The sequence below is a fragment of the Panthera onca genome, chromosome D3 (genome assembly GCF_046562875.1).
Source record: "Panthera onca isolate mPanOnc1 chromosome D3, mPanOnc1 haplotype 2, whole genome shotgun sequence".
NCBI classification, from domain to species: Eukaryota; Metazoa; Chordata; class Mammalia; order Carnivora; family Felidae; genus Panthera; species Panthera onca.
Genome location: NC_138350.1, coordinates 33,867,679 through 33,894,910, shown reverse-complemented (window position 1 = coordinate 33,894,910; position 27,232 = coordinate 33,867,679). Strand labels below are relative to the sequence as shown.

General features: G+C 35.9%; 1 protein-coding gene across 2 annotated transcripts in view; it reads left to right on the top strand.

Moving 5' to 3' along the window:
* The window catches only part of VAPA (VAMP associated protein A), a 44,801-nt gene that overhangs the window by 6,298 nt on the left and 11,271 nt on the right, over window positions 1–27,232 (top strand). For both annotated transcript variants that reach the window (XM_060613244.3, XM_060613245.3), the window contains exons 2-4: window positions 16,984–17,136; window positions 20,626–20,729; window positions 21,137–21,217. In XM_060613244.3, the coding sequence (XP_060469227.3) occupies window positions 16,984–17,136; window positions 20,626–20,729; window positions 21,137–21,217 (338 nt within the window). The remainder of the gene's footprint in view (window positions 1–16,983; window positions 17,137–20,625; window positions 20,730–21,136; window positions 21,218–27,232) is intronic.

The following is a 27,232-nucleotide window of genomic DNA, read 5'->3' as shown; positions in this document are numbered from 1 at the left end:
CTTCCTGGTCAGGGAAGACACAATTGGATTAAGATTTTCTAATATGAGTAGATGCTATTAACCTAGGTGAAAAAGAAAGAAAAATACAGTAGAAGCAGCATGTGTTTACAAAGATCCTGTGGCAGGAGGGAACATGAAGCGTTTACTGTTACTTAACCTGTTAAAGTAATATCTCATGTTATTTACAAGCCTGAGTCAGTGTAACAGTAGTGGAGACAGCCAAGGTGAGTGTGGTGCTGGTTTGTAGGTTGACTAAAGAGTTTTGTTTTCATCCTAGCCCACTGAGAGATTTAAGTGGGTGGAATGGTAGAAATAGAGGGAATGGAGTGATAATCACATTTGTATTTAAAAAAAGCCATAATTCTGGGGGCACCTGGGTGGCTCAGTTGGTTAAATGTCCACCTCTTGGTTTAGGCTCAGGTCATGATCTCACAGTTTCATGGGTTCCATGCTGACAGTGCTGAGCCTGCTGGGATTCTCTGTCTTCTCTCTCTTTTCCTCCCCCATTCACACGGTCTCTGCTTCTCTCTAAATAAATAAATAAATAAACTTAAAAAAAACATAATTCTGGTAACATAAAGTAGTATTAGAAGGGAGATAGAGATGAATTAGTTTCCTCAGTCCAGGCAAGAGGTGACTACTTGATTTGAGGGACTGGTATTAGAGATGGTGAAAAGTTCAGGAGGATCAAGCCAGTGAAACTTGGTGGTCTATTAGATACGCTCACTGAGAGTACAGGTATCTTGGCCGTCTCTGAGATTCCTCGCTTATGTAACTGGAGGAATGGTGGTGCTGTGTGCTGAGCTAAAAAAGGAAACACTGGAGGGGCGCCTGGGTGGCTCAGTCGGTTAAGGGTCCGACTTTGGCTCAGGTCATGATCTCACAGTCCATGAGTTCGAACCCCACGTTGGGCTCTGTGCCAACAGGTCAGAGCCTGGAGCCTGCTTCAGATTCTGTGTCTCCCTCTCTCTCCCTCTGCCCCTCCCCTGCTCACGATCTGTCTCTGTCTCTCAAAAATAAATATTTAAAAAAAGTTTTACAAAAAGAAACACTGGATATTTGAATGAGGACCACATGCATTTTACTTGGGGTTGTGGGAGAGTGGTAGGATGAGGATCCTCATCTCATTAGGTATGTTAGATGTGTTTAGGACCCTTCAAGATATTAATGAAAAGGTAACTAGTAGGTTTTGGTTATATGGATGTGTTTTTCAGGGAGAAGTCTGGGCTTTGGGGAATTGTTTATTTCAGGTGATTATCTCTTGTCTTTTCTCTACTAGTCTGTAAACAGGCCTGCTTTTCTCTAGTGTCTCTCTAGCCACACTGCTGCTAGAACTACCCTTTGTAAAATGCAAACCTCATATTCTTGCTCCCTTGGTTAATAAAGAACCTGGCATATTTTCCCATTATGTAGATGAAAAAGTCCAGAATCCACTGCCTGCCACCCCATTTCTCTTTTACACATAGCTTTAGGTTATATGAAACCATTTTCCCAAACACTTTAAGCTGTTGCAAGACTTTGCACATGCTCTGTCCAGAATATTATTCTCCCTCATATCTGTCAAGGAGTCTCCAAGAATCTCTTCCTTTTGTGAAGCCTTGGATTCTTGCAGTCCAAGTTGGTCACTGCTTTCTTCAGGCCACTATTGAAGCTTGTGCTTATCTGTGATAATCAGCACTTACATACCACATAACATAGTATTTATATTTACGTATTTTTTCTCTCCCAAACTTTAGGTTAACTACTTGAGGATATATTCATTTCTTTTATTTTTACATCCATGGTAACAGGATCTGGCATGGGTGATTGCCCAATAAAAATTGATAGGACTCCAGTGGTTTCTCCTATAATTCCCATGTTTTTCGTCTTGGATCTTTTTTCTGTAAGGTTTTTCATCTGCCTTTGCAGGTAGTTGTGGTTTTAAAATTTTTTAGTTTCGGGAAAGGGATAATAGGGCATTTTGTTAAAAGCTGACTAACCATAGATTTCTTTTTTTTCTTTTTTGTGCTTCACCTTTTTCATTTGTGGAGTGAGAGGCAGGATTAGGTGATTTCCTGGGTGTTCTGGCCCTAAGGATTTTGAATATGTGTGACATCTGAGAACAAAAAGAAAACACGATTTTTCAGTAACGTAGACAAAATAATATACAGTAAAACATTGGTTTGTGAGCATAATTTGTTCCGGAAACCTGCTGTAATTCAAAGCTCTTGTATATCAAAGCGAATTTAACCATTGGCTCAGTTGTGATCATGTGATGTTTGGCATCATGTACTACTCGTATTGCAATATATCACTCATTTATCAAGTTAAAATTTATTGAAAATGCTTGCTTGTCTTGCGGAACACTTGCAGACCAAGTTACCCACAATCCAGGGTTTTATAGTGTAAGGAATTGGGAAAACTTGATTTATACTTCAGAGTTTAATATTTTCTGATTGTCAGTATTGGTAATTTTCTTATTGGTTTACTGCATTAGTTACCTTTTATTAATTTTATATTTTAGACTGAAAGCGAGCAGGGGAGGGGTAAAGGGAGAGAGAGAGAGAGAGAGAGAGAGAGAGAGAATCTTCAAGCAGGCTCCACATCCAGTACAGAGGCCCAGTGTGGAACCTGTGGGGCTTGATCTCACTACATTCAGATCATGACCTGAGCTGAAATCTAGTCACATGCATAATGGACTGAGCCACCCAGGTGCCCCTGTATTAGTTACCTTTTAATTTCCTTTAAGTAAGTCCTTCCTTTACCCTGCAGAGATGTTCTGTGAAGAGAGTTAGCAAGCACCCTTTTATTTTTTTAGAGGCACTTCCTGATCTTTTTCTTGTGCTTTTGTATCTTAACCTTGATAGATTCATTGAAGTCTTATCTGCCTTTCAGAGGAGAAAGTGGTTAATACAGGATGGATCCTCGACCTTAAAAAGTTGTTTTAGAAGAAAATTAAATGTAAGAAGGGAGCTATTGTATGCAAATCCTTGTTTATTATAACTGAAATGGGACACAGATTACTAGATAAAAAGTTTAAAACTTCTTATGAAAGCTTTCAAACATTCATAAAAGCATAATGAACTTTTATATACTTAAATTTCATATACTTAAGTTTAATGATTATTAGCATTTTATATTTGTTTAGTTTTTGTTTGCTGTTGTATTTTTTTTTTTTTAATGTTTATTTTCGAGAGTGAGGGAGAGAGACAAATCGTGAGTGGCAGAGGGACAGAGAGAGGGAGACATAGGATCCAAAGCAGGCTCCAGGCTCTGAGGTGTCAGCACAGAGCCCTAGGTGGGGCTCGAACTCACGAACTGTGAGATCATTACCTGAGCCGAAGTTGGACGCTTAACCTACTGAGCCACCCAGGCGCCCCAGCTGCTGTATAGATTCTGGATAACGACATTTCAAACCTAAATACTTGAGTTTGCTTTTCTAATAAACAGAGACATTTTCTTTACATAGTTGTGATGTCATTATCTTAAAACCAAAAATAATTATTTAACATCATCTAATATTTAACCTGTTGAAGATTTCCCCAGTTGTATGTACTTCTATTTTTTAGTTTTTAAAGTTTATTTATTTTGAGAGAGAGAAAGCAAGCAGGATACAGACAGAAAGAGGGAGAGAGAGAGAATCCTAAGTAGGCTCTGCACTGTCAATGTATAGTCTGAGGTAGGCTCAAACTCAGGAATGGTGAGATCATGACCTCAGCTGATGCTTAAGTGTCTGAGCCACCCGGTCTCCCCTGTATGTCTGTTTTTTAGCTGGTTTGTTCAGCTTACGCATTGCATTTGTTTGTCGTGTATCCGAGTCTTAATTTTAAACACTGCTTCCCCCACTTTTTTTTTTTTTTTTTTAAATCATACTCTTGTTGAGAAGATCAGGTGGTTGAATTGTCAAATAGTCTAGGTATGTGTGGGATGTCTTTCCTGTAAATTTGGATTTAGATTTGAGGGCTTGATTAGATTTAGGTCAGTATTTGGTGGTAAAAATAATTCATGGATGGAATTGTGTCACATCAGGGATAGACAGTGTCTGGTTTTCCCAGTTTTAGTGATGTTGATTGGTGGTAACAGCCTTACTTCCGCATTAAAAAGTTGCATAAATATGAGCCTGTTTATGTTAATATGTGCAAGAAAAAAGATTGGAAAGAAAATGTTAACAAGTCATTGGCTCTACTTCAGGATGTGAGTGTCTTTTGTATTTTTACTTTTCTGTTTTCCAGGACTTCTACAGTGAACTCTTTTTTTATACAGTGAACTCTTTTTTTAATAAGAGAGAAAAACTTAAAATTGTTTTGTTACTAGATAGCTTCGGAAGATGAGATCAGAAGGTTTTCATTTGTCCTTCCTGTATTATTTTGTTTAATTTTTAATTAATATTTTAAGTGTTAACAGTCTGAGGTCTTAATTTTTTTTAATAATAAGACAAGTTATAGAAAGGTAAACAGAAAACAAGTCTAATGTTTGCAACCTTCGAGTAACAGATCACAAATCAAGGTATATAAAGACAAATAGAAAACCATTATTATCTCAAAGTAGATCTTATTTATATATCTAAATCTAATTTGTAAATCATAACTGTATATAAATGTGTCGTTTCTTTGAGCTCTTGCTATTGGCATCAATTGATGGTCTCTTGTAAGAAGTATGATAAGTTTGTTTGGGGGTATTTACTTCTCTGAGAATGGCTCCTGTTTATAGATTCTGTTAAAGAGCCAGGTGGCTCTAAGCAGCAGATAGATTTTTAGGATCCCTTTTGCCCCAGTGTTGATTGTTTCATGGTGAGCACCTAACCCAGGGCCAACCAATACATATGCTGATGACCGATTAGTCAAAATTTTGATGCCGCCCCTTTAAACACACTTAGTTTAGATGATAGGCTTTAGGTCTTTAAAGCAGGCTGATTTGTGCCAGGTTTAAGCAGAAGCAACTCCGTTGAGAGAGAAGAGGGAGAGAAAAGCAGGCCAGAGATCTTGAGGTCCCAGGAACCAGTTTCTCTTGAATGCAGCCTCTTCTTTTGAGGCCAGCTATACTTCATTTCCTGTGTCCTAGAGACTCTTTATATCTTTATAATAAACTCTTAAGTGTGATTTTTGTTCTTCATAATAAATTCATTGCTTAAACAAGATTGGACTTCATAATTTGTGAAAATATGTTCAACTTCATGATTGTCCACATACTTCACTTTATGAAAATAATCTAAAACCAGTGTCTTAAATTTTTATGGGAAAAACATTCACATAGATGTTTTTGAAGACTTGTCATTGATATGACATAGTTTGCCTGGCTGCTTTTCACTGGCATTTGGAATGTTCTTATAACTAGAGTAATCGTGAACATTTTGTACTGTTTTTAAAATTCAGGTTTAAATGAACTAGTGTAGTTAATGTGTATTTTAGCTTTTTAAGGGTGTGATTAAATTCAGTTACCATTTTTACAAATAGATATTAACTAAAAAAGAATTAACATGAGAGGACTTTAAAATACTTAGCTTGCAATACAATTTGTTAGGTTTCTTATGGGCCTGCATTTTTACAGCTTTTATTTTGTAGCTCTGTGCTTCCATATATATCCATGTACATACATATATCCGTTTATATATATATGTGTGTATATATATATATATATATATATTTACTTTAGTACTTGGATAATCTGACATGAATTGGAGTGACTACCATACTTTTAAAGGTATAGGGTATCTTTGTTTCCTGTTTAGTTGTTTTCTCTATTAAAAAAATTACCTTTATAACTTATCAGGGAAGATGAATCACTTGGTCTTGTTTGCTGAGTACTTTTCCCACTGCCAAAAACTTCAATAACAGTGAAATCCTCAGATGTGTTTTTCTGAATCTTTTCAGTTTTCCTCCAGCACGTTACAAATAAAAGATTTTATGAACAAATGAAACTAATATGTGTACATGTTTAAAAGTCCCATCTGATTATAAAATAAGTGCTTAATGTAGAGAATTGAAAAAGGATGGAAAAGTGTAAAGCAAATAAAAATTACTCAATCTTACCACCTAGAAATAACCTCTGTTAACATTTGATATATTTCTTTTTATATATTTTGTGTGTATAATTCTGCATACTTATATTCTCATAGTACAAATATTTTCAAGAATTTTAGATCTGTAAATGGTGCTAAAAACATTTATTTTAATTTCTCTCCAAATATGCATTTTCCTTTTATTTCCTACCATCTTACTTATCTAGACTTTAAAAACTTTTCTAAACTCTTCAGATAGGGAGCACTTCTATTTTAATAAAGATGTTAAATTAAGTAGCGTGCATCCTTCATGTTTGGCCGTGAACAGAAATGTTCTCTTTCAAATAATTTTTTAGGTGTGTGTGCATCTTTTCTTTAGTAGATGGACAGTGGAAGGACATAATTTGTATAAAGTTACAAATCAGAAGGATACTTCATTTCTGTGAAAAGATAATTTATTGTTTATGCTCTCCTTCCTGTTTTCAAGACACTGGGATTGTTAAAGTCAGAGTGAACAGCCTATGCATCAAAAGATCTGAAAAAACACTTCTAAAATGTTTACAATAACTTTATGCAAAATGTTAATAAGGCTGTGAGAATTTAGGATTGAATTATCTGCCATTTTACCATGGAGTAGAAGATAGGCAGTAGGTGAAGTTGATCATAATGTCACTTTTTTTTTTTTTTTTTAACTTTTAATTTTGAGAGAGAGAGAGTGCATGAGCAGGGGAGGGGCAGAGAGAGTTGGAGACACAGAATCTGAAGCGGGCTCCAGGCTCTGAGCTGTCAGAGCCTGATGCAGGGCTTGAACTCATGAACCATGAGATCATGCTCTGAGCCGAAGTCAGACACTTAACCGACTGAGCCACCCAGGCGCCCCCGTAATGTTACATAATTTTAAAGCCCAGAGGAGCCTTGGAAGGTCATTCTGTTTACTAATGACCCCTGTCTACTGCAGGGGTTAGACTGTCCTGGAGAAGTTAAGTGATTTGGTCGGGGTCAATCACCTGGTTAATAGTTTTAGCTCTTAAGCCTCAAAACCAGTGTACTGTGTTACAGTTTTTATGAAAGTCATAGTACACCATTGATGACAGGAACTAGCCCCTCCCTCTCCAAAAGGCTTCCAAAGGAACAAAGAAAATAGATGTTTTGACTTTTTACTTAGGTGCTTTTCCATGTGAAGGTAATGAGTGAGTATTTAACTGTGTGATCAGAACACTACTACATTATTTGAAAGTGGTAGAGGAGAAATAAGACATGGTTCCTGCTTATTGATGAATTCTTTTAACTATGATTTTAAGACCCTAGAATGGGAAAATTGATTTTTTTTTTTTTTTGAATGGCTACACACTTCTGTATTCAGTGTATTTTGGAGATTTTTTTGTGATGCACTCTCATCATGTATTCATGATACATTATTAATGTCAGGATCCATATTTTTATAATTAATGTTAGTGAAACTTTATAACAAAATATGTTTAGTGTTTTTAAAACCTTCTTGAATAGCATTGAGTCATTTTGTTTTCCAGAAAGTAGTACTCTGTTTATTTGGACAAAAATATTTGTACAATATAGTATTTATTCACTACCCTCTATGCCAGGGATTTTTACAGCTGCTGGAATATGGTAGAGAACAGAACAAAGACCCAGTCTTTGTGGACCCGACATTCAAGTCTGAGATTTCAATGTGTTTGAAAAAAAATATAGAAAATGAAATAAATTAAGGTGACTTCATTTTTTAAAATTCTAAAGAAAATGTTATAGGGCTTTCTTGGATGTAAAAACATAGGATATTTTCTCAGTATTTATGATACTTATTTCAGGAAATACTCAGTTGTTGACCTGTATGTGGGACCAAGGGAAATATATCCATTTAAAAATCATTATCATATATTAATGATTTGACTGCAGTTTCATGCTTTATTGCTGCAGAAATCTGCCTGGAATGCTTATGAATTAGGAAGCAATTGTAGGTAGGTAGTTTGCATAAAATACATATAGAATTTATGAGAGTTCAGGCTCTGGAATCAGACCAGGTTTGACTATCAACTTCCACTGCTTTGTAGTTTATGACAGGTGTTTTAACTTGTTGCAGGCAAGTTATCTGTAAAATGGGGATAATAAAGTGTCTTGCTAAAGCCTATGAGGGACATAATTCATGCAGAGTTCTTGATACAGGGTGAAGGCTCAATAAAGGCTAGCTGTTATAAAAATTTTTTTGTTGTTAACACTATTTTTACTGTTACTACTGCCATGCTACTATTACTGTGCAAATTCTTAATTGATATTCTGTATACTATACTGTATCTACTTCACATACATAATTTAGTATGACAGGTACTCAGTGTCATCTTCATGTAACTGGAAAACTGTTTAATCAGTGATATAGCTATTAATTTGCTAAAACCTGTGGAAACATTGAATGAAGTGTAGTCATCACCTGCTTTGCTGCAGCAGAATTATTTATGTGTTTGAGCTGAGCATCCAGCTTTCCTTATTAGAATTTTTACCTATTCTGTTTCAATAAAGGAAGGATGAAGGAGTAAAAATGTAATGGTCAACATAAATGACTTATGAAGACCTAGAGTCGTAGCATTTGAAACAGAACATACATATTTCTGACATTTTTGTCATTGTTGTATGTTGATGAAAAAGAATTCATGTGACTGTCCCAACGATACTTCCAGTGTGTATTTACTTAACAAATAATATTGAACAGCTACTATGACTTAAGGTCTGTGTTAATTACTTCAGTTCATTCAAGGAGGAAGTGAATGTTTCTTTTTAGGGGAGCTTGTAGTTTTGTTGGATAAGACATGTATATAAAAAAGTAAGTGAGAAGTGCCATTGAGAGGTATAGACTATGTATTGTGTGAATTGTGTGGTCAGTCATATTTCTCCTCCAAGATTCATGCTTTGGTTCATTGTACTGTCTGTTTTTAATCATACAGGGGCTGCTAACTGAGTCTGTTCCTTATAGCCAAGAATGCAGAAAGATCTTGTCAAGAACTAAAGGGTCTAAAAATTGAGTGTACTACAATTTTATGAATATTGGTAGAAAAGATATATGTGATCCCCGGGTTTAGAGACAAAGGACTTTATTCTTCATGACACTACATACAGCACAAGCTTTTTATTTGTGTTAATTTCCTTTGCCTCCTCAAAGGGCAACACACGGGTTCAGTTTAGGCAGATGCTGCTCCCATAGTGGTTCTGTGTCATACGTGAGACTGTCCCTTGAGCGTAGGGAGCCTGAATCTTTCCTAATGGGCTACATGGAAACTTACCTGACCTTTTTTCTTAGAGGAAGACCTATTTTACTAGCCAGTAAGCAAACCTGTTCTCTCCTTAGGAAGGAGACATTGTTTTCCAAGACTGTTCACTATTTAAAGACATCCTTGAGAAGATAGTCTGGATGAAAGCCCCAGGGCCTCCTATTGGCAAAACATGTAGAAATGCTAGAGGCCAGTAGAGACTCCTCTCCTAATAGGCCTCTGAGTAGGTCATCTAAGTGGAAGTCACACAATAAATTTCATATATTGGAAAAAAAAAAAAATAAATGGAAGTCACAGAGTTCATGAATTAATGTTCATGTATGTTGCCTGCTTATTTTAAGCTTCATCTCAGAGGCATGTCTTTCCTTTTTCTTCTCTCTCTCTCTCTCTTTTAATGCTTTTATTTATTTTTGAGAGAGGCAGGGAGGGAGGGAGGGAGAGGGCATGAGCAGGGGAGGGATAGAGAGAAGGAGACAACAGAATCTGAAGCAGGCTTCAGGCTCTGAGCTGTCAGCACAGAGCCTGATGCGGGGCTTGAACTCGTGAACTGCAAGATCACGGCCTGAGCTGAGTTGGATGCTTAACCAGCTGAGCCACCCAGGTGCCCCTCAGAGGCCTTTTCTATTTCTAAAATGCTCTATGCTCTGTACTACTGCTTATCATGAATTAAAATTTGATTCTTTTCAGAGTAAGCAAATAGTGAACTCAAATTGATACGCATATTGAGGTGTTTAGAAGTGAGTGTACTGATGTCTTCAGCTTATTTTGAAATGCATTAAAAATAAGATGGATGGGCAGAGAGATGAAATAGATAAGTCTTAAAAGTAAATACAACAAAATGTTAATTGTAGAATCTAGGTAATGGGTATATGATTGTTTACAATGATTTCAGTTTCTTTGTATGAAAATTTTCAATACAGTGTTGGGGAAAAAGCCAACTGTTCTCTTCCACAACTCATTTTTCTTTGCACCTAAACTCATCAAGAAAACTTCAATGGCAGTTCGTATCAAAATGTGGATGGGTGACAACATTTTAAAAAATTGTTTAGTCAGAGTGGTTGTACTTTTTTAAGCTTATTGGGGTTCCTTTTAAGATTGTGGGTTTGGAGAATAAGGGTCCCACTATTTAGAAGGAAATCATTGCTCTGAATGCTAGCATTTTAGGTATACTGAGTATAAAGGGTATTTCATGCTGGAAAATTATTTTTAGGTAAAGGAGGCAGGCCATTCCCACTTGGGACCTCCTTCTGGATGAGGTGACTTCAACTTGCGCTACATTTTTGAGATTTTAGCTTCCAGGTTTTTACAGATTTATGTTCAGAGTTTTTTTTACATAGAGACAATATTTGTGTGTGTTACATTTCTGATTTTTAGAATTTGTTTCTGGGTATAGGATTTTGGCTATAACAAAATAACAATTGTAGTTGGAATAACAATTGTAAGTAATAACAATTGTAGTTGGAATTAGAATACTTAGTGACAGAAAATGTGGTGGCTGCTTAAAAGTGAGACTAAAGGAGGAAACAACCCATGTAATTGTAAAAGGTAGGGTTATTTTGACTGTAGCTTTTTTTTTTCCAGTTGATGAGTACACATAAATGTAAACTATTTTGTGTAATTTTCTTGTTTTATATGGAATATAAATAGTGAAATTTACATATAAACAGTAAAATTTCATCTCTAACATAGGATGTATGTATGGTAGCTGTGATTCGTGACTAGTATACTATGAGGTCATCTTAAAATGGACGCTTTCATCAATATCACTCATCATCAGGGAAATAAAAATCAAAACCACAATGAGATACCACCTTACACCTGTCAGAATGGCTAACATTAACAACTCAGGCAACAACAGATGTTGGCGAGGATGCGGAGAAAGAGGATCTCTTTTGCATTGTTGGTGGCAGTGGAAGCTGGTGCAGGCACTCTGGAAAACAGTATGGAGGTTCCTCAAAAAACTGAAAATAGAACTACCCTACGACCCAGCAATTGCACTACTAGGCATTTATCCACGGGATACAGGTGTGCTGTTTCAAAGGGACACATGCACCCCCATGTTTATAGCAGCACTAGCAACAGTAGCCAAAGTACGGAAAGAGCCCAAATGTCCATCGATGGATGAATGGATAAAGAAAATGTGGTATATATACAATGGAGTATTACTCAGCAATCAAAAAGAATGAAATCTACCTGGAGGGTATTATGCTAAGTGAAATTAGTCAGAGAAAGACAAAAATCATATGACTTCATTCATATGAGGACTTTAAGAGACAAAACAGATGAACATAAGGAAAGGGACACAAAAATAATATAAAAATAGTGGGGGGGACAAAACAGAAGAGACTCATAAATATGGAGGATTGCTAGAGGGGTTGTGGGAGGGGGGATGGGCTAAATGGGTAAGGGGCATTAAGGAATCTACTCCTGAAATCACTGTTGTACCATACGCTAACTAATTTGGATGTCAATTTTAAAAAATAAAAAATAAAAAAAATGGATGCTTTTAGTAATTGTTTGTAAATGTTAAACTAAGCATTTACGTTAGACACCTAACAGGATTTTCCTCAATACAGGGATTTTTAGTAGTCCTCAAAACATGAATATTGGTTTTTACATAAATTGCTTCAGATGTTCACTTTCTCATCCAAACTGCTTTTCACTGTTGTTTTCAGGTTTTTTTTTTTATAGGTTACATCAAGGATCGGCTTTTCTAAAAAAAATTCTTTTGCATAAATGAAAAATATGTATGGTTTGTAGAATTGTCAAAAAGTGAATACCCATGTAATCACTGCCTAAGACAAGAACTAGAACTTGGCTATTATTCTAAAAACCTTCCTTGTACCCAATCCCAGTTACTATCTCTTTCCCTGCAAAGTTGATCCCTCTCCTGACTTTAAGGTAATTCTTTTTCTTTTTTTCTTTCTTTCTTTCTTTCTTTCTTTCTTTCTTTCTTTCTTTCTTCCTTTCTTTCTTTCAGAGAGTAAGCACACAAACTGTGCATGCAAGCGGGGGAGGTGCAGGGGGAAGGGGAGGTGGGAGAGAGAGAGAGGGAGAGGGAGAGAAAGAATCTTAAGCAGGCTCCACGCCTAGCTTGGAGGCCCGGAGGTAGGGCTCCATCTCACCGCTGTGAGATCATGACCTGAGCCGAATCAAGAGTTGGACACTTAATTGACTGAGCCACCCAGGTGCTTCTACTTGTTTTTCTTTTCTTTCCTTTTTCTTTCTCTTTTCTTTTGATGTTTTATCTATTGAGAGTGAGAACACAGGTGGGGGAGGGACAGAGGGGCGGGGAACAGAAGATCTGAAGCGGGTTCTGCACTGACAGCAGCAAGCCTGGAGTGGGGCTTGAACTCACAAACTGAGATCATGATCTGAACTGGTGTCCGACGCTCAACCACTGAGCCACCTAGGTGCCCCTACTTATTTTTCTTACCGGTTTAACCACTTAAGCATTGCAGAGGATAAGTTTTCAGTCAGTCAAGCAGATTACTGATGTGATGCTGTGGTTTTTAACCCTGTTGGACATAGTACCCCATTTGTATATTTTATATTCTTTAATACTTGCTTTACTATCTCAAAATGAAATTCGTATATAACATTTCCTACCAGCATAAAAATTAAAGTTTTAAAGTTTTTTTTTTTTTTTTAATGTTTATTTTTTTGAGAGAGTGTGAGTGTGAGTGGGAGAGGGATAGAGACAGGTGGGGACAGAGGATCTGAAGCAGGCTCCATGCTGACAGCAGCAAGCTTGAGGCGGGCTGGAACCTGTAAGCGGTGAGGTCATGACCCGACCTTAAGTCGATGCTTAGCCATCTGAGCCATTCAGTTGCCCCCAAATTAAAATTTTAATATAATACCCTAACTATACCCTAAAAGAGAGTTAAAAAAATAAATTTATAATGAAATATGCCTTTTAGTGTAAATGTTTGGGCATGACTATAACAAAAGACGTAGTGAACTAGCCAGGTACTTGTAACCTTCCTAATAACAAGTAAGTTTGGATTTAAGAGAATACAACAGTTACCTGAATTGGACTGACTGGTTTTCTTTAACATTTTGAAATAAGGGCAAAATAAGAAAATTTGTGGGTAAGGATAGAATCGGGTATGTCACCTACAAATGTCTCCTGACTGATAACAAGTGTGTTGTGGTGATTCAAGTATCATGAGTGGCATTACTGTTGGTAGAATAATTTTCTGTGATGGTAAATGTAACCTTTTCAAGAGGAAGGAGAACAAATTTTTCCTTTTTTACACAATAGATCTATTTCTGGAAAAGAGATTTTTTTTCCAATATGAATTTGAAGGCGTATTTGATAATTTGAAGAAATATATGATAATTTGGTCGGATGAGGGCATGATATACTTCATTGTATGGGACTGCCCAGGCATTGCAGAATGTCTAAGATCTTCATTCCTCTTCTCCCCCCCGACCAGTAGCACCACCCACCCAGTCCTGATGTTAGACAAAAATACCCGTGAGGAGAATCACCCTTGGATTTAGGATTTGGTTGTAGTGCTTACAATAAATTATGTAACTTTTCCTCTATTTTTCAGGGTCTGTAAAGGTGGATTTCATCAGGTCTTTCTAACCAGTAGGCTCAGGGATCTATGATACACCCCAGCACCCCCCACCCCCCCAATCTTCCTGTCTCACCCATATTCCCCCAAAAAATTCCATGTAAAATTTTTGTGAACATTTCACTCATGTTATTTTCTGGGGTATTATTCTGGTATTTCTGGGGTATATTCTGGTATTATTTTCTGGGGTAGTATATAGGTTTTATCACATTCTTAAAGGGTTCTGTGACCCACAAAAGTGGACCTGATGTTTCTTTCCAAGACCTCTTATAACAGTTAAATGTGGTCATTCTTATGCTAACATTCATCAGTAACTGCTGATTTTCCATTTTAACTGGGGAAAATGGGCTCAGACTCTGAACTATCTGCAGGGAGTTATTTCTACTGGGAGAGCACTGTTAAGATGCTTGGTTATAGGGACACAGTGGAGCAGAAAATTTCAAATTCATATGGTAGGTGGGCTTATTCGTTTGTAAGTACGTAATTTCACATTTTACTCATACGGTTAACATATCCAGTTAAGAACTTTGTTTTAAATTGGTGGGCTTTTTTCTTTTTGGTGGGCTGTTATCTTCATCTTTAGATAGTTTGCATATAAATTTTCAGTATTATTTCAGAGTTCATATGTTGATGAAAATTGATACATGGTCATTTTCTAAATCAGTTTTAAAAGTCAGTTATTTTGGGCACCTGGGTAGCTCCATTGGTTAAGCGTCTGACTCTTGATTTTGGCTCAGATCATTATCTCACAGTCCTGGGATTGAGCCCACCTCAGGCTTCTCGCTGAGGTGTGGAGCCTGCTTGGGATTCATAGTCATTCATTCATTCATTCATTCATTCATTCATATTCTTTCTCTCTTTCTGTCTCTCCCCCTCTCTCTCCCTCCCTCTCTCCCCGCCCCCTCGTGTGTGTGTGTGTGTGTGTGTGTGTGTGTGCGCGCGCGCGCACGCGCACACACTCTCAAAAATTAAAAAAGTTATTTTACCTTATTTTGGAAAATTGTTTTCCTCTAAAATTGGGATCATTTAAAAAATCTTACGTATGTTATAAAAGTATAGGATTGTTCAAAATTAAAGTTTTGTGAAAGGTTTCTTTTGTCATGTTACTAATAAATTGTTTTTTTGGCCATGCTTACTACTAATGTTAAAGTCCTACTTGAAATAGTCCTTTAAAAATTTATGTATTCTCAAATATCTGTAGTAACTTATGAATTTTGAGAATATTAAGAAATGGAATCTATATCTTTAAGACCCCTAGTTTCATCAGTAGTTTAAACTGTGTTGCTAGCCAATGGTATTGTGGGTTCAAGTGCAAAATGGACAGATTGCAATATTCCCCTGTACCTCTCTTTTGCTAGTGTATGGTGGGGTTGTTAACTAGCTGCTTGTTGAAAAATGCAAGCATTTAGAATTAAAGAATCAAAGGGAGTAAGATAATATACAAATTAAATGATTTATTTGATCATGTAATTAAAGGTAGCCGTTTAAAAGATCATACTTCATATATATATATATATTTTTAAAAAAGACATGTAACTGTTGATTTAAATGACTTTTTCTTTAATTTTTTTTGTAACTGTTTCTCTGTCTTTATGTTTTCTGCTAACCTTTTCTCATTTCTGTCTCTTTCCGATTCTAAGTCTTTGTTAGAAAATATTTTATAACTTAAAACTTCAAGCATAGGATAAGATTATTTCACTCCTTAGTACTTGAAATAAGTACCTTTTAATGGCCTTGACTTTGAAGTCTGTTTCTTTTCCTCTAGTTGCTCCTGCACTCTTCCTAGTGCCTCTTTTCATTTGACTGTATTTGTCGTTCCCCATCAAACCTTTGTCTTAGATGGTTTTCCAGTATTCAACTAAATGGGAAACTACCTGGTAGAGCTGAAAATTTCTCATTCTGGGCTCCGAATGATAAGGTTTTAAAAGACATGCTTACTCTTGTTTCCTTAAATAAAGATAGCCTTTGTAATAGTAGTCTTTGATTTCAGCCTTTTTGCTTTTCAAAATATGTAACTTAATGGGGCGCCTGGATGGCTCAGTTGGTTGAGCATCCACTCTTGATTTTGGCTCAGGTCATGGTCTCACAGTTTCGTCAGTTCTGGTCCTGTGTTGGGCTCTGCACTGACAGCTTAGAGCCTGCTTGGGATTCTCTGTCTTCTCTCTCTGCCCCTCCCCTGCTCGGTCTCTATTTCTCTAAATAAGTAAGTAAATAAATAAAAACATTAAAAAATATAACTTAAAACTGATTGCTTTGAAAATGATTTAAAATTGCTTTTGTGTTAGTTATAAGTTATGTGGTTATTGCTTCCTCTTGGGACATACTTTTTAAATTTATCTTCTATGCCCAATGGAAAAAGTATTCATTTTATTGTCTGAATTGATGTACATAATGCCCTACAGTTTTTTTTTTTTTTTTTTTTTTTTTTTTTTGCCAAGGTAAAAAATGGCCACAACCTTTCTTTTACCTCCCCCTTTAACAAAATGAGGTTCTAGTAGTTTAGGACTTACTCAGTGTAGGCAGGACTGGATTACCTTTCTGGATTCTTTGTTTTATAATTTCACGTTTGGGTACATCACCAAAACTTAAAACTTTGTATTTAGAGCATTTGACACAGTGCTCATAATAAATACTTAACAAATATGTGAGTGAATGGATGAATGAGTGAATGAATTGAACCTAATTGAGATGTGAAGCAAGAGCACTATTGTCATTGGATGTAGTATCTTCAGATGTACACATTTTTGCAGTTTTCTTGGTAAATGGATTTAAAGACTGGCACTGGTTTGCAGACCACTGGAAAAACCTGATCTTTTTAGTAATGTGGTAAGAGCACACTACGTATAATAAAATTGTGGGCTTACTTCATAAATTACAATGTTTGGAATACTTTTTATTTGATAGAAATAATACATGTTCGTGTAGAAATTTTGTAAAATATAATAAGGAAAGAAGAAGAAAATAAAACTCTTGTAAGTGTAGTACCTGGAAAGAAGTACTTTTAGTGTTTTGATATAGTTAGGCACACAGATTTCATTATATACTTTAAATAAAACTAAGATTGTATACATTGAATTTTGAATTCTGCTTCGTATAAGTGTGAGTCCAGTTAAATTTTTTTTCTGTTTTTGTTTTTTAAACCTTACAGGCCCCTTCACAGATGTAGTCACTACAAATCTTAAGTTGCGAAATCCATCCGATAGAAAAGTGTGTTTCAAAGTGAAGACTACAGCACCTCGTCGGTACTGTGTGAGGCCCAACAGTGGAATTATTGACCCAGGGTTGACGGTGACTGTTTCAGGTAGCAAATCATGTTCTGATTTTGAACAGTATTAAATTCTGACATTTTTATGGTTATGTTTAATTTGGTCTTAATTAATAGAGTTTCATCTGGAGGGAGAGAAATTGTTTTTAAGTTATTCTAGCTTGCCTTTAATTATGTTCTTCTGTTACCTTACTATATGCCAGCTGTTTAACATTTCTCACCCTTACCTTGTGGTTGGGGGTGTCTGTGGTCAATTTATAAGCAATTATTTTCAGTTTAAAATTTTATATCTTTTATTTCTACAGTTTACTACCACATTCTCTGGTCTTACTATTTTATCTTTGAAATAGTGTATCATTTTTGTGATCGATCCTTCTCTTCAGATCTCTAGCTATTGTCACATATTGCATGCAGCTGTACAAGTATTATTCAGAATCTTAGAAATGTACAGTGGCTCTTTTTTGCTGGTTGTATCAAATTAGATGAGTGTTTCTGCCTTTTATTGTAAATGCCAAACAGTTTAGTTTCATGACTCCCTTTTGTGTTTACTTGTAATCCAGGGAGTATGCTTGGTTCCTTCTCTGTATGGATTGCTTACTTCTGCTGTGGAGTCTGTGCTGGCGTCATCCTTAATGCCCTCCATAAACTTCCTTTCTTCCATCAGACTTCCCAAGATAGTTGTCCTTAACAGTATTACCTGACATAGCTGAGAAATAGGAAACAAGTATGAGAATGGGGGACCTTAATTATGGGGGACCTTCTTAGGCTTCACATGGAGACCATTTACTCTTCCTTACTAGCAGTAGATTTCGCTTCCCATTATATGTCACGATAACACATGGAACAAGAATACACATGGACCTCCCATCTCTCACCTCAGAATCTCTGGGGGCATGACCCAGCCACGTATATGTTTTTTTTGAAGAAAAACAAAAACAAAAACAAAACATGCTTGTGTGATCTTGATAAGTATTCCTAAGATAATTGTGTCTCAGTTGCCTGGTTTTTACGTCCACAGCAGATTAAAAACACCAAATTATGCAAAGAGTGACAGCCTATAGCAAGCCCATGGAGAGTGCTTAGAAGTAGAACTTGACTGCAAAGGCAGTGAAGGACACACTGCCGAGTTCTTTGTGACACTGAATCCTCTTTCAGTATGTAGACTCAAAGACTCAGAGCTAGAAGTCCTTCTAGAAAAGATGTTTTTAGTGAATCTTATGATGTGGTAGCCGAGGAGGAATGTGTTGGTGTTTGTCCAAGTTGTCAGCTGATGGGAAAGATAGATGGAAAAAAAGCTAAAACAATGACTACACTCATTCTGGAAGTTGCTCTCTAAATCTTTAAGCCTTTTAGCTAAATTGGAAGACAGAATTATTTCTCTCCATGTAGTTTAAAATAGTTTTTTGGTGCTACCAGTTTTATCCTTAGGAATCCATAAAACTATTCAGAATGACTTTTTCTTTGAGGGTTCTAGATTGCTACAGTTCATTGTATTAATGTTTCTAAAGAGAAGTTTGAGTTGCGCAGGCCCAATTACATGTGGGTTTTTCCCTGTAAAGACAGTATAGTACTATAAATACATTTTCTCTTCTTTTTGATTTTCTTGATAATATTTTCTTTTCTCTAGCTTACTTTATTGTAAGAATACATACATAATACATACGGCATACAAAATAAACGTTAATCCACGGTTTATGTTCTTGGCAAGGCTTCTGGTCAACAGTAGACTATTAGTAGTTAAGTTTTTGGGGAGCCAAAAGTTGGATGTGGATTTTCAGCCATATGGGGGGTTGGCATTCTGAGTCCCTGTGTCGTTCAGGGAACAGCCTGTACTTTTCAAAACACTTTCTCTCACGTAGCCCCTTGTGTTGGGCACTTGTTGTATTAAAAACTCTAGACATACTAGTTACTGTTTCCATGGTGTGCCTTTAGATCTTGTCCACTGAGAATTTAGCTCTTGAATTTTTAGTGTATTGCCTTCCCTTAAGGAGTCACTCAAACTGTTCTTCCACTAGCAACTGTTCCTTGATTGACTGACTGTGCTACACACTCATTTCTTTTTTTTCTTTCAATTGATGTATTCATGTATGTATGTGTGTATATGTGTATATATTTATATATTTAGGATGATGTAACTCTTACTATATGGTCTGCAATAACTTAGACTATAACTGTCGTTAAGTCACAACCATGTTTTTTCAATTCCTAGTGATGAGCCTACAGTGATTGCTCAGTGAAGGGTATTAATGGACATTTATTGTGCTTTATCTGGATTCTGAGACATCCTGTGTGGTTTTTTTCTGCTATGTATTTGGCCCTTTAAAGATTTTTTTTTAACCATGATGGGAGTTAATGGACTTCTCAGATACACCTTAGAAATAATTTTCTTAGAGTAAATTTTCTTATATGATTGGTATTTCTCACCATTGTTTAATTGCATTTGTTTTTTTTTTTGGAAGTGTTGACACACATATATAGAAGGTATATCTTAGAAGTAATTTACCTGTTAACAGGGGAGTACTTTATACAATACCATATACATATTTTGTGTAACTGTAGATCCATTCTTATAGCCATTTATTAAGTTTATATTACATAATTTGGCATCAGTTATAATCATATGGAACCTCTAAAAATCCTTTAAAAGGCTACTGAAAAGCTTAAGTGCTTAGAAATATTTGAATTTGTAATTAGGACTCAAGAAAAATTCTTGAAATCATGAGAGTATATACCTTTTCCTCGTATACCTTGTTTTTTAGAATCAGATATAAACAGATTGCTAGACTTCCTGAGTAGGTGTTTATTTAAAATCTATTTTTCAAAAATTAGTTAAAAATTTTTTTTAATGTTTTTATTTATTTTTGAGAGAGAGACTGAGCGATCGGGGGAGTCAGAGAGAAAGGGTGACACAGAATCTGAGAAGCAGGTTCCAGGCTCTGAGCTGTCAGTACAGAGCCTGATGTGGGACTTGAACTCGAACTCGTGAATCATGAGATCATGACCTCAGCTGAAATCAGCCGCTTAACCAGCTGAGCCACCCAGGCACCCCTCAGAAATTAGTTTTATGAGAATGCTAACAAATGGTTGGGAGTTTTGAAGTTAGCTTTTAATTTCTCCTTTGCATATCCTAGCTAATTCTAAAAGATACTATCACTAAATACCAAAATGAAGCCTTATATTTATGCCTAGTTTTAATAAACAATTTACTAGATTTTAATCTGAGTTTACAGGTATTATCCTAGTTAATGTCGGCAATATTTAGAAAATTTACCCAAACCCGAATTTAGAGGGGACAATCATAGGTTTATATTTATTTTTTAAATAGCTATTTATTTTGTGGGTTGTTAAAATAGTTGGAGCTATAAAGGTGATTCTGGATCCTTACTGTAAATAATCCAGTATTAGGTTTCTTGAACTCTTTCTGGTTTTCTTTGAATTGGCATATTAGTGAATGAGGTAATAGGAGTGATAAGAAGCAAACACATTCAGAATACACAAAGTAATGTGTCCTTTTTTCTTATTTAGTAATGCTACAGCCTTTTGACTATGATCCCAATGAGAAGAGTAAACACAAGTTTATGGTACAAACAATTTTTGCTCCACCAAACACTTCAGATATGGAAGCTGTGGTAAGTATAGATGTGAAACCGAATTTATTTTGGGGAATGTTTTTTAAACCATGGATTTGTATAGTTCTCAGTTGAGAAAGCTAATTTTTAAAATAAAAAAAAACTTGTAAATCTGTTTAATACAGATAATTTCAAAAATGAAAGAATTTTGAAATAGTAGAAATACTATTTCTTAGAAACACTTTAGAAATGCTACTACTAAGAATGCTGGCGATAGTAGGTTTCTTTAGGATTTTGTAAACAGTTCTGTGGCGTTGCTTGATAACAGTGGCAGAGTGATCAATATCAGGGTGCAGCCGTGCCTCCTGACTACCCCTGCTTCAGACAGCTACGGTTGTCCCTGAGGGGAAACCTATTTGTCATGGTCGTGCTTTCTCTGTCTCATGTTTGGTTTTGTTTGTTTGTAGTGGAAAGAGGCAAAACCTGATGAATTAATGGATTCTAAATTGAGATGTGTATTTGAAATGCCCAATGAAAATGATAAATTGGTAAGTAGGAAAATGTAAGAAGATTGGAGGCTGTTAAGTTCTCGTTTACTTTGAGATGAATTTTGCTTCTCTTTTTGGCCTTTTTGGGTTGTGTAATGATGCTCTTCTACTTTATAAGATTCAGTGCTTTATTTAAGTTTTTAAAAAACTTGAGACGCTTTTTTCATTTTAGAACATTTTGTCCATTCAAGAAGAAAAATGCTTTTAGATACAATCTGCATGATGGAGAAGAATCAGTTAATTCTCCCCAATTTTTGCCCCTTTTTAAACCACTTCAAGTTCGTTAGAGTGAGACATATATATGCGTAAATATAATTAAATAATAGACATAAACTCCTTTTTGACAACTGTATACCAGCAATCTGGGGATAAAAGATGTAATTTACATGAACAAGCAGTTTATTCCCAAGTTTGGCTATTGCCAGGTATTTTACTTACTATTGATTTTGGTCAAAATCCATATGATTTTATTTCTTAGTAAGTAATTTTTGTGTTGCTTTTGGGTTGATGTGAGGCAGATACAGTTTGGAGGACTGAGAGATATATGTGTGTAGTTTGGAAAGTCGTCTGTGATTGTATAGGATGAGTTGTGGTCAGTTTCCCTATTCCCCTTCTTAAATTCAGATTTTAGTCTTTTTCAGTGATTTGTAGGAGGGACTAGACAAAGTTGAGTTGAGTGAGTTTTTTCTTTTGGTGACTTAATATATAAAATAATGTGGGTAAATAGAAATGTTGAGTACAGTTAGGTTACAGTGTGACATGACTGTTGCCTTGATCTGGAAGCCATTTGCCCTATTGAAAAGTAAATTCCCAGATTAGATTTATACATGGGCTCAATTATTGTGCTCCTCTTTTAGGATAAGCTGAAATGAAAGAGTCCCTGAATGGTAACTAGGTGTCAGTCAAATTATTTGTGTTTTTTAATGCCCTTTTAAAGGCATGTTGAGGTATTTGCCAAAAATAAAAAATGTAAATGCATATATTCTTACTGGAAAGTGGGGGTTCAGTGGCATGTTTATGCTTCCCATTTGTAGTCTACTCTGTCTTTTGCCAATGCTGCTAGAAAGCTCATAGCTTGCATAGCTCTTAGTATTGGAACTGAGAAAACATAAATAGCACATTGTCTGGGTTGACTAATATTTTATTTTTTTCCCAGTTTTATTGATATAGTTGACATATAGTATTGTACAAGTTCAACGTGTACAACATAATGACTTAACATACATATATTGTGAAATGGTTACCATAATAAGTTTTAGTTAACATCCATTATGCCATTTAGATACAAAAAAGGAAAAAAAAATGTTTTTTTCCTTGTGATGAGATCTCTTAGGATTTACTGTCTTAACTTTCAAATATACCATACACCTGTGTTAGGTATAGTCATCATGTTGTGCATTACATCCCCAGGACTTAATTTGTCTCTTAATTGGAAGTATCATACTTTTTGACCACCTTCAACAAGATCCCCCATCTCCCTACCCCCTGCCTCTGGTAACCACAAATGTGATCTCTTTGTCCATAGGTTTGTTTTGTTTTTGTTTTTTAGATACCACATATAAGTGAGATCAGACAATATTTGTCTTTCTCTGACTGACTTCACTTAGTACAGTGCCCTCAGGGTCCATCCGTACTGTCACAGATGGCAGGATTTCCTTTTTTGTGACTGAATGATATTCCATTTTATTCCTCTCCCTCCCTCTCCCCCCATATATATCACAACTGCTCTATTCCATTCATCAGTCAGTAGCCATTTAGGTTGTTTTCATGTTTTGACTGTTGTAAATAATATTGCAGTGAACATGGGGATGCCAGTATCTCTTTGATGTACTGTTTTTGTTTCCTTTGGATCTGTTCCCCAAAGTAAAACTGAATGGAATAAGGATTGACTTACTTGAAAAGCACACTTGCATATTTCCTCACTTGGAGTTTTACGTCAGCTTTTATAATTCCTTAATAAACGTAGTACGAACTGGCTTTTTACCTGGACTTCTGTTATATTCTGTGTAGCAGACAGTTTGAGAGGCTAACTGTGAAAAAGGCTGGAACGCAAGTACTTGATATTGTTGATGAAGAGGAAAAAGCCAGACCAGAAGTTGATGGAAGTGATATGGCTATGATAGTAGTGCCTAGCTGTTTCAAGTACCCCATAGAGGAGACTAGTAATCCAAGAAAGTGGTTTTGGATCTGCTAAAGGGCTTGAGTAAGTACTGAGTGGAATTTCTGGAGTCCCATACCGTGGAGCATGAACAGAAATAGTTTGGCCCTGGAACCTTTTCAGAGCAGGTATTATTAGTAACCTAAGGTCTGTTCAGTAATTTCAAAGTACTTCCAGACACGATCTGCCTCTGAGCCTGGATGAACTAGCTGCAGAATGTATTTCTGCTAATAGAACTACTTGGGCTTGTGGTGTAGTTATTACCTATTTAAATGGTAAGGAATAAGTGTTAAAGATAATGATTTTTTAAAAACATTTTATTTGAAAAAACTTCAACCAGTTACAAAGGTACAGTGAGCCTGTTAACCCCTGACCAGCTTTAAGTTACCAGTTTATTGTTAACCTTCTTTTATCTAACCCTCACCACTTTTCATTTCGCGTATTAAGACAAACCCATACGTAATATAATTTTGTCTGTAACTATTTTGGTATATATCATTCAAAGGTAACTTTAAAAAAAGGAAAAATAATTTAATGACTGTACTATTCATCAAGCCTTTAAAATTAGCTTAAGGTATCATTTAATATCAAACTATTCAGGCAGCATTCAAATTTGTCTCAGATGCCATTTGTTTTGCAGTTTGTTTCAGTTGAGATTCAAATAAAGCCTACATACTGCTATTGGATGATATGGGTCCTGAATCTCTTTAATCTGTAGGTTCCCTCTCTGTTTTTCTCTTGCAAATTGTTTGTTGAAGAAGCTGGCTTTTTCTTACAGACTTTAACCCATAGACTAGATTTTGCTGATTGCATCTTTTTGTGGTGTTGTTTAACTTTTCTTGTTTCGTATATCCTAAAATCAGATCTAGAGGTTTGATCAGATTTTGATTTGTTGTTGCTGGCTGGGAAGAGGCAAGACTGCTTTGTGGGTGGTGATACATTCTCTCAAGGAGGCATATAATGTTGGGTTGTTTTTTGTTAAGTTCGCTAACCACTGGTGTGCAATGTGTGGGTGAGTGGTTCTCAGCCAGGGATAATTGCCCTTGAGGGGACATTTGTCAATCTGGAGACATTTTTGGTTTTCTCAACTAGGCATCTAGTTGGTAGAGGCCAGGGATGCTGCTCAGCTCCTGTGGTGCCTAAGACTGCACTCACAAGGAATTATCTGGCCCCAAACAACAATAAAATCAAAATTGAGAAACTATAGTTTAGTATATTAATTTATTTAAGATTGCATAATGATATTTTGTCATTCTTCATTTTATTAGTTACATTTGTAGACAGAAATTTGGCTCATCTAGTATTTGGTTATTTATTCAGTGGTATAGAGTTTGCAAAGGCAAGGGAAATTTCCTGTCTTTCTCTTGAGTTCTGGGTTTTCAAAAAATGAGTTGGTCACAGGCGTCCCTCTGATGTGACTACAATCAGTCAGCCTCCCTTCCTCCTTCTTTCCCTCCCTTTTTCCCTCCCTCTTTCCCACATTATTATAAACTCATGGACTTGAACATGTTTGTGTTTCAACTCCTTGCAGTTACTATCAGTATTGATCTCATATACAGGAGCCTCCTCTTGTTTGTTCCTGAGTCCTTTTACTATAGTTGTCTTTGGGAATTTTTTTTCTTTTAATTGGAAGTTTTTATTTAAATTTACTAAGTTAACATATATGGTAAAACTGGTTTTAGGTGTAGAATTTAGTGATTCATTACTTACATATAGAACCCAGTGCTCATCACAAAAGTGCCTCCTTAATACCCATCACCCAGAGAATTTTCTTGATGTCTAGTATGGCAAGATATTTCCAGGCCCAGACCTGGAATCATTCCCTTCTTTCACAAGCTCTGAAATTTTTCAGTGGGAGATGGTATTTGAAGACCACAGTCTGGGCACTGGGGTAAAACAATGATTTTTAGTTTTGTCAGACTTTGTGTAAGACCATTCTTTTGGCCAAGATTAGAATGGGAACCTGATTGTCATTTGAAGACACTTCTTTAGATGGTAAAAGTTTAATGTTAAAATCATGTTAGCAGCACATAGGATGATGTGTCTCCTTTTATTTCTTATGGTAGTGATTGGATCTTATGATTGGAATATGTTTTTGGAGATGTAGGATAACTTAAAATGTGTAAAATCCAACCCTGACCCTGGGTACCCAGCAGGTATCCAGTGAATCACGTAAGTTGCAGTTGTCATGTATGGACTCTGTTGGCTTGCTAGCCTTGCTGTCATGATTCCTTGATGGGTATTTTTTTTTTTTTTATTTTCTTCACATTTATTTACTTTTTTGAGAGAGAGAGAGAGAGAGAGAGAGAGAGAGAGAGAGACTGAGCACAAGTAGAGTAAGGGACAGAGAGAGAGGGAGACACAGAATCTGAAGCAGGCTCCAGGCTCTGAGCTGTCAGTGCAGAGCCCGACACGGAGCTTGAACTCACAGACTGAGATCATGACCTGAGCCAAAGTCGATGCTTAACCGACTGAGCCACCCAGGAGCCCCTGATGGGGATTTTTAAGTGTTCGGAATTCACCTTTCCAGTTTTGCACATAAAATGAGACTTTTAATATTTCAATATATCAGTATTTCAAATTTATACACTTCAAATGTATAAAAAAATTGCATCTATACTATCTAGAGGTGGCCTTAATTGAGTAATGTGCTTGTTTTAAAAAGATGGACTGAAACACAGTTTTATAAAGCAGTATTTCCCAAAGTGTATTGGGTCGAAAGGGTTATGTGGTCCAGTGAATTTGGAAAAATACTACAAGTACTATGTCTCCCAATAAACACATTGCACATATGCATATTAATGGTCCTGAATAAAGGAAATATGTTAATCCAAAATTTGTTTTTTAATGTAACGTAATTCTCATAAATATCGATGTTCTGCAAAATACGCTTTGGAGAAGCACTGATTATTACTGCTTAAATGCATTCTTGTAGTGCTACTAGTCTGCAGATGCTACAAGAAATCTTCATTATTGAGAAGGACAACCTGAGAAGCACACCCCCAAGTTCTTTCAGAGTTGTTAGGTGACTTTCTGTCAACTCACCTGTTTAATACTGCTTCTCATCTTTTGTAGAAAATAAGAAGCCTCAAAGTAACCAAATCTGGTGTATAGTTTTTGTTTATTTATAACTTTATGTATAAAGTTTTTGTTTATTATAACAACTATAATATGTAATATTTAACAATTGAGAAAATCTTATATATGTAAATATATATTTATAAATATATATAAATAATATATAAATACATATAAAACACCCTGTTTTATAGTACTTTATTCATGTTGATAACTGTGTCTTGTCATTTCCAGGTCAGTATTGTATACAGATGAAGTTTATAAACCTGTTTAAATACCTTAGTATGTTTGACATACTAGCTTCTTTCTAGCATTATAGATAAAGTTACAAAATTACTTAACACCCTTTTTCTGTATATTTACCTTCAGTTTAGCATGAAGCTTGCTGTTAGGAAATTAGGGCATTCTTCTTCTTATTTTAAATGTTTATTTATTTTGAGAGAGAGAGAATATATGCCTGTGCGTGCGAGCAAAGGAGAGGCAGAAAGAGAGAATCCCAAGCAGTGGGGCTCAGTCCTCCAGACCATGAGATCATGACCTGAGCTAAATCAAGAGTCAGATGCTTAACTGTCTGAGCCCTGGAAATTAGGGCATTATTCAGTGGTGTTATACTTAGACAAAGTTTGTTAGTTTACTACAAATAAATTGATAAAATGCTATATGAAGCTGAATCCTCACTTTGACAAATTGATTAAAGATGACAGTCCCTTATTCAAGGAAAATACATTTAAAAAATGTTATGAGGGGCGGCTGGGTGTCTCAGTCAGTTGAGCATCTGG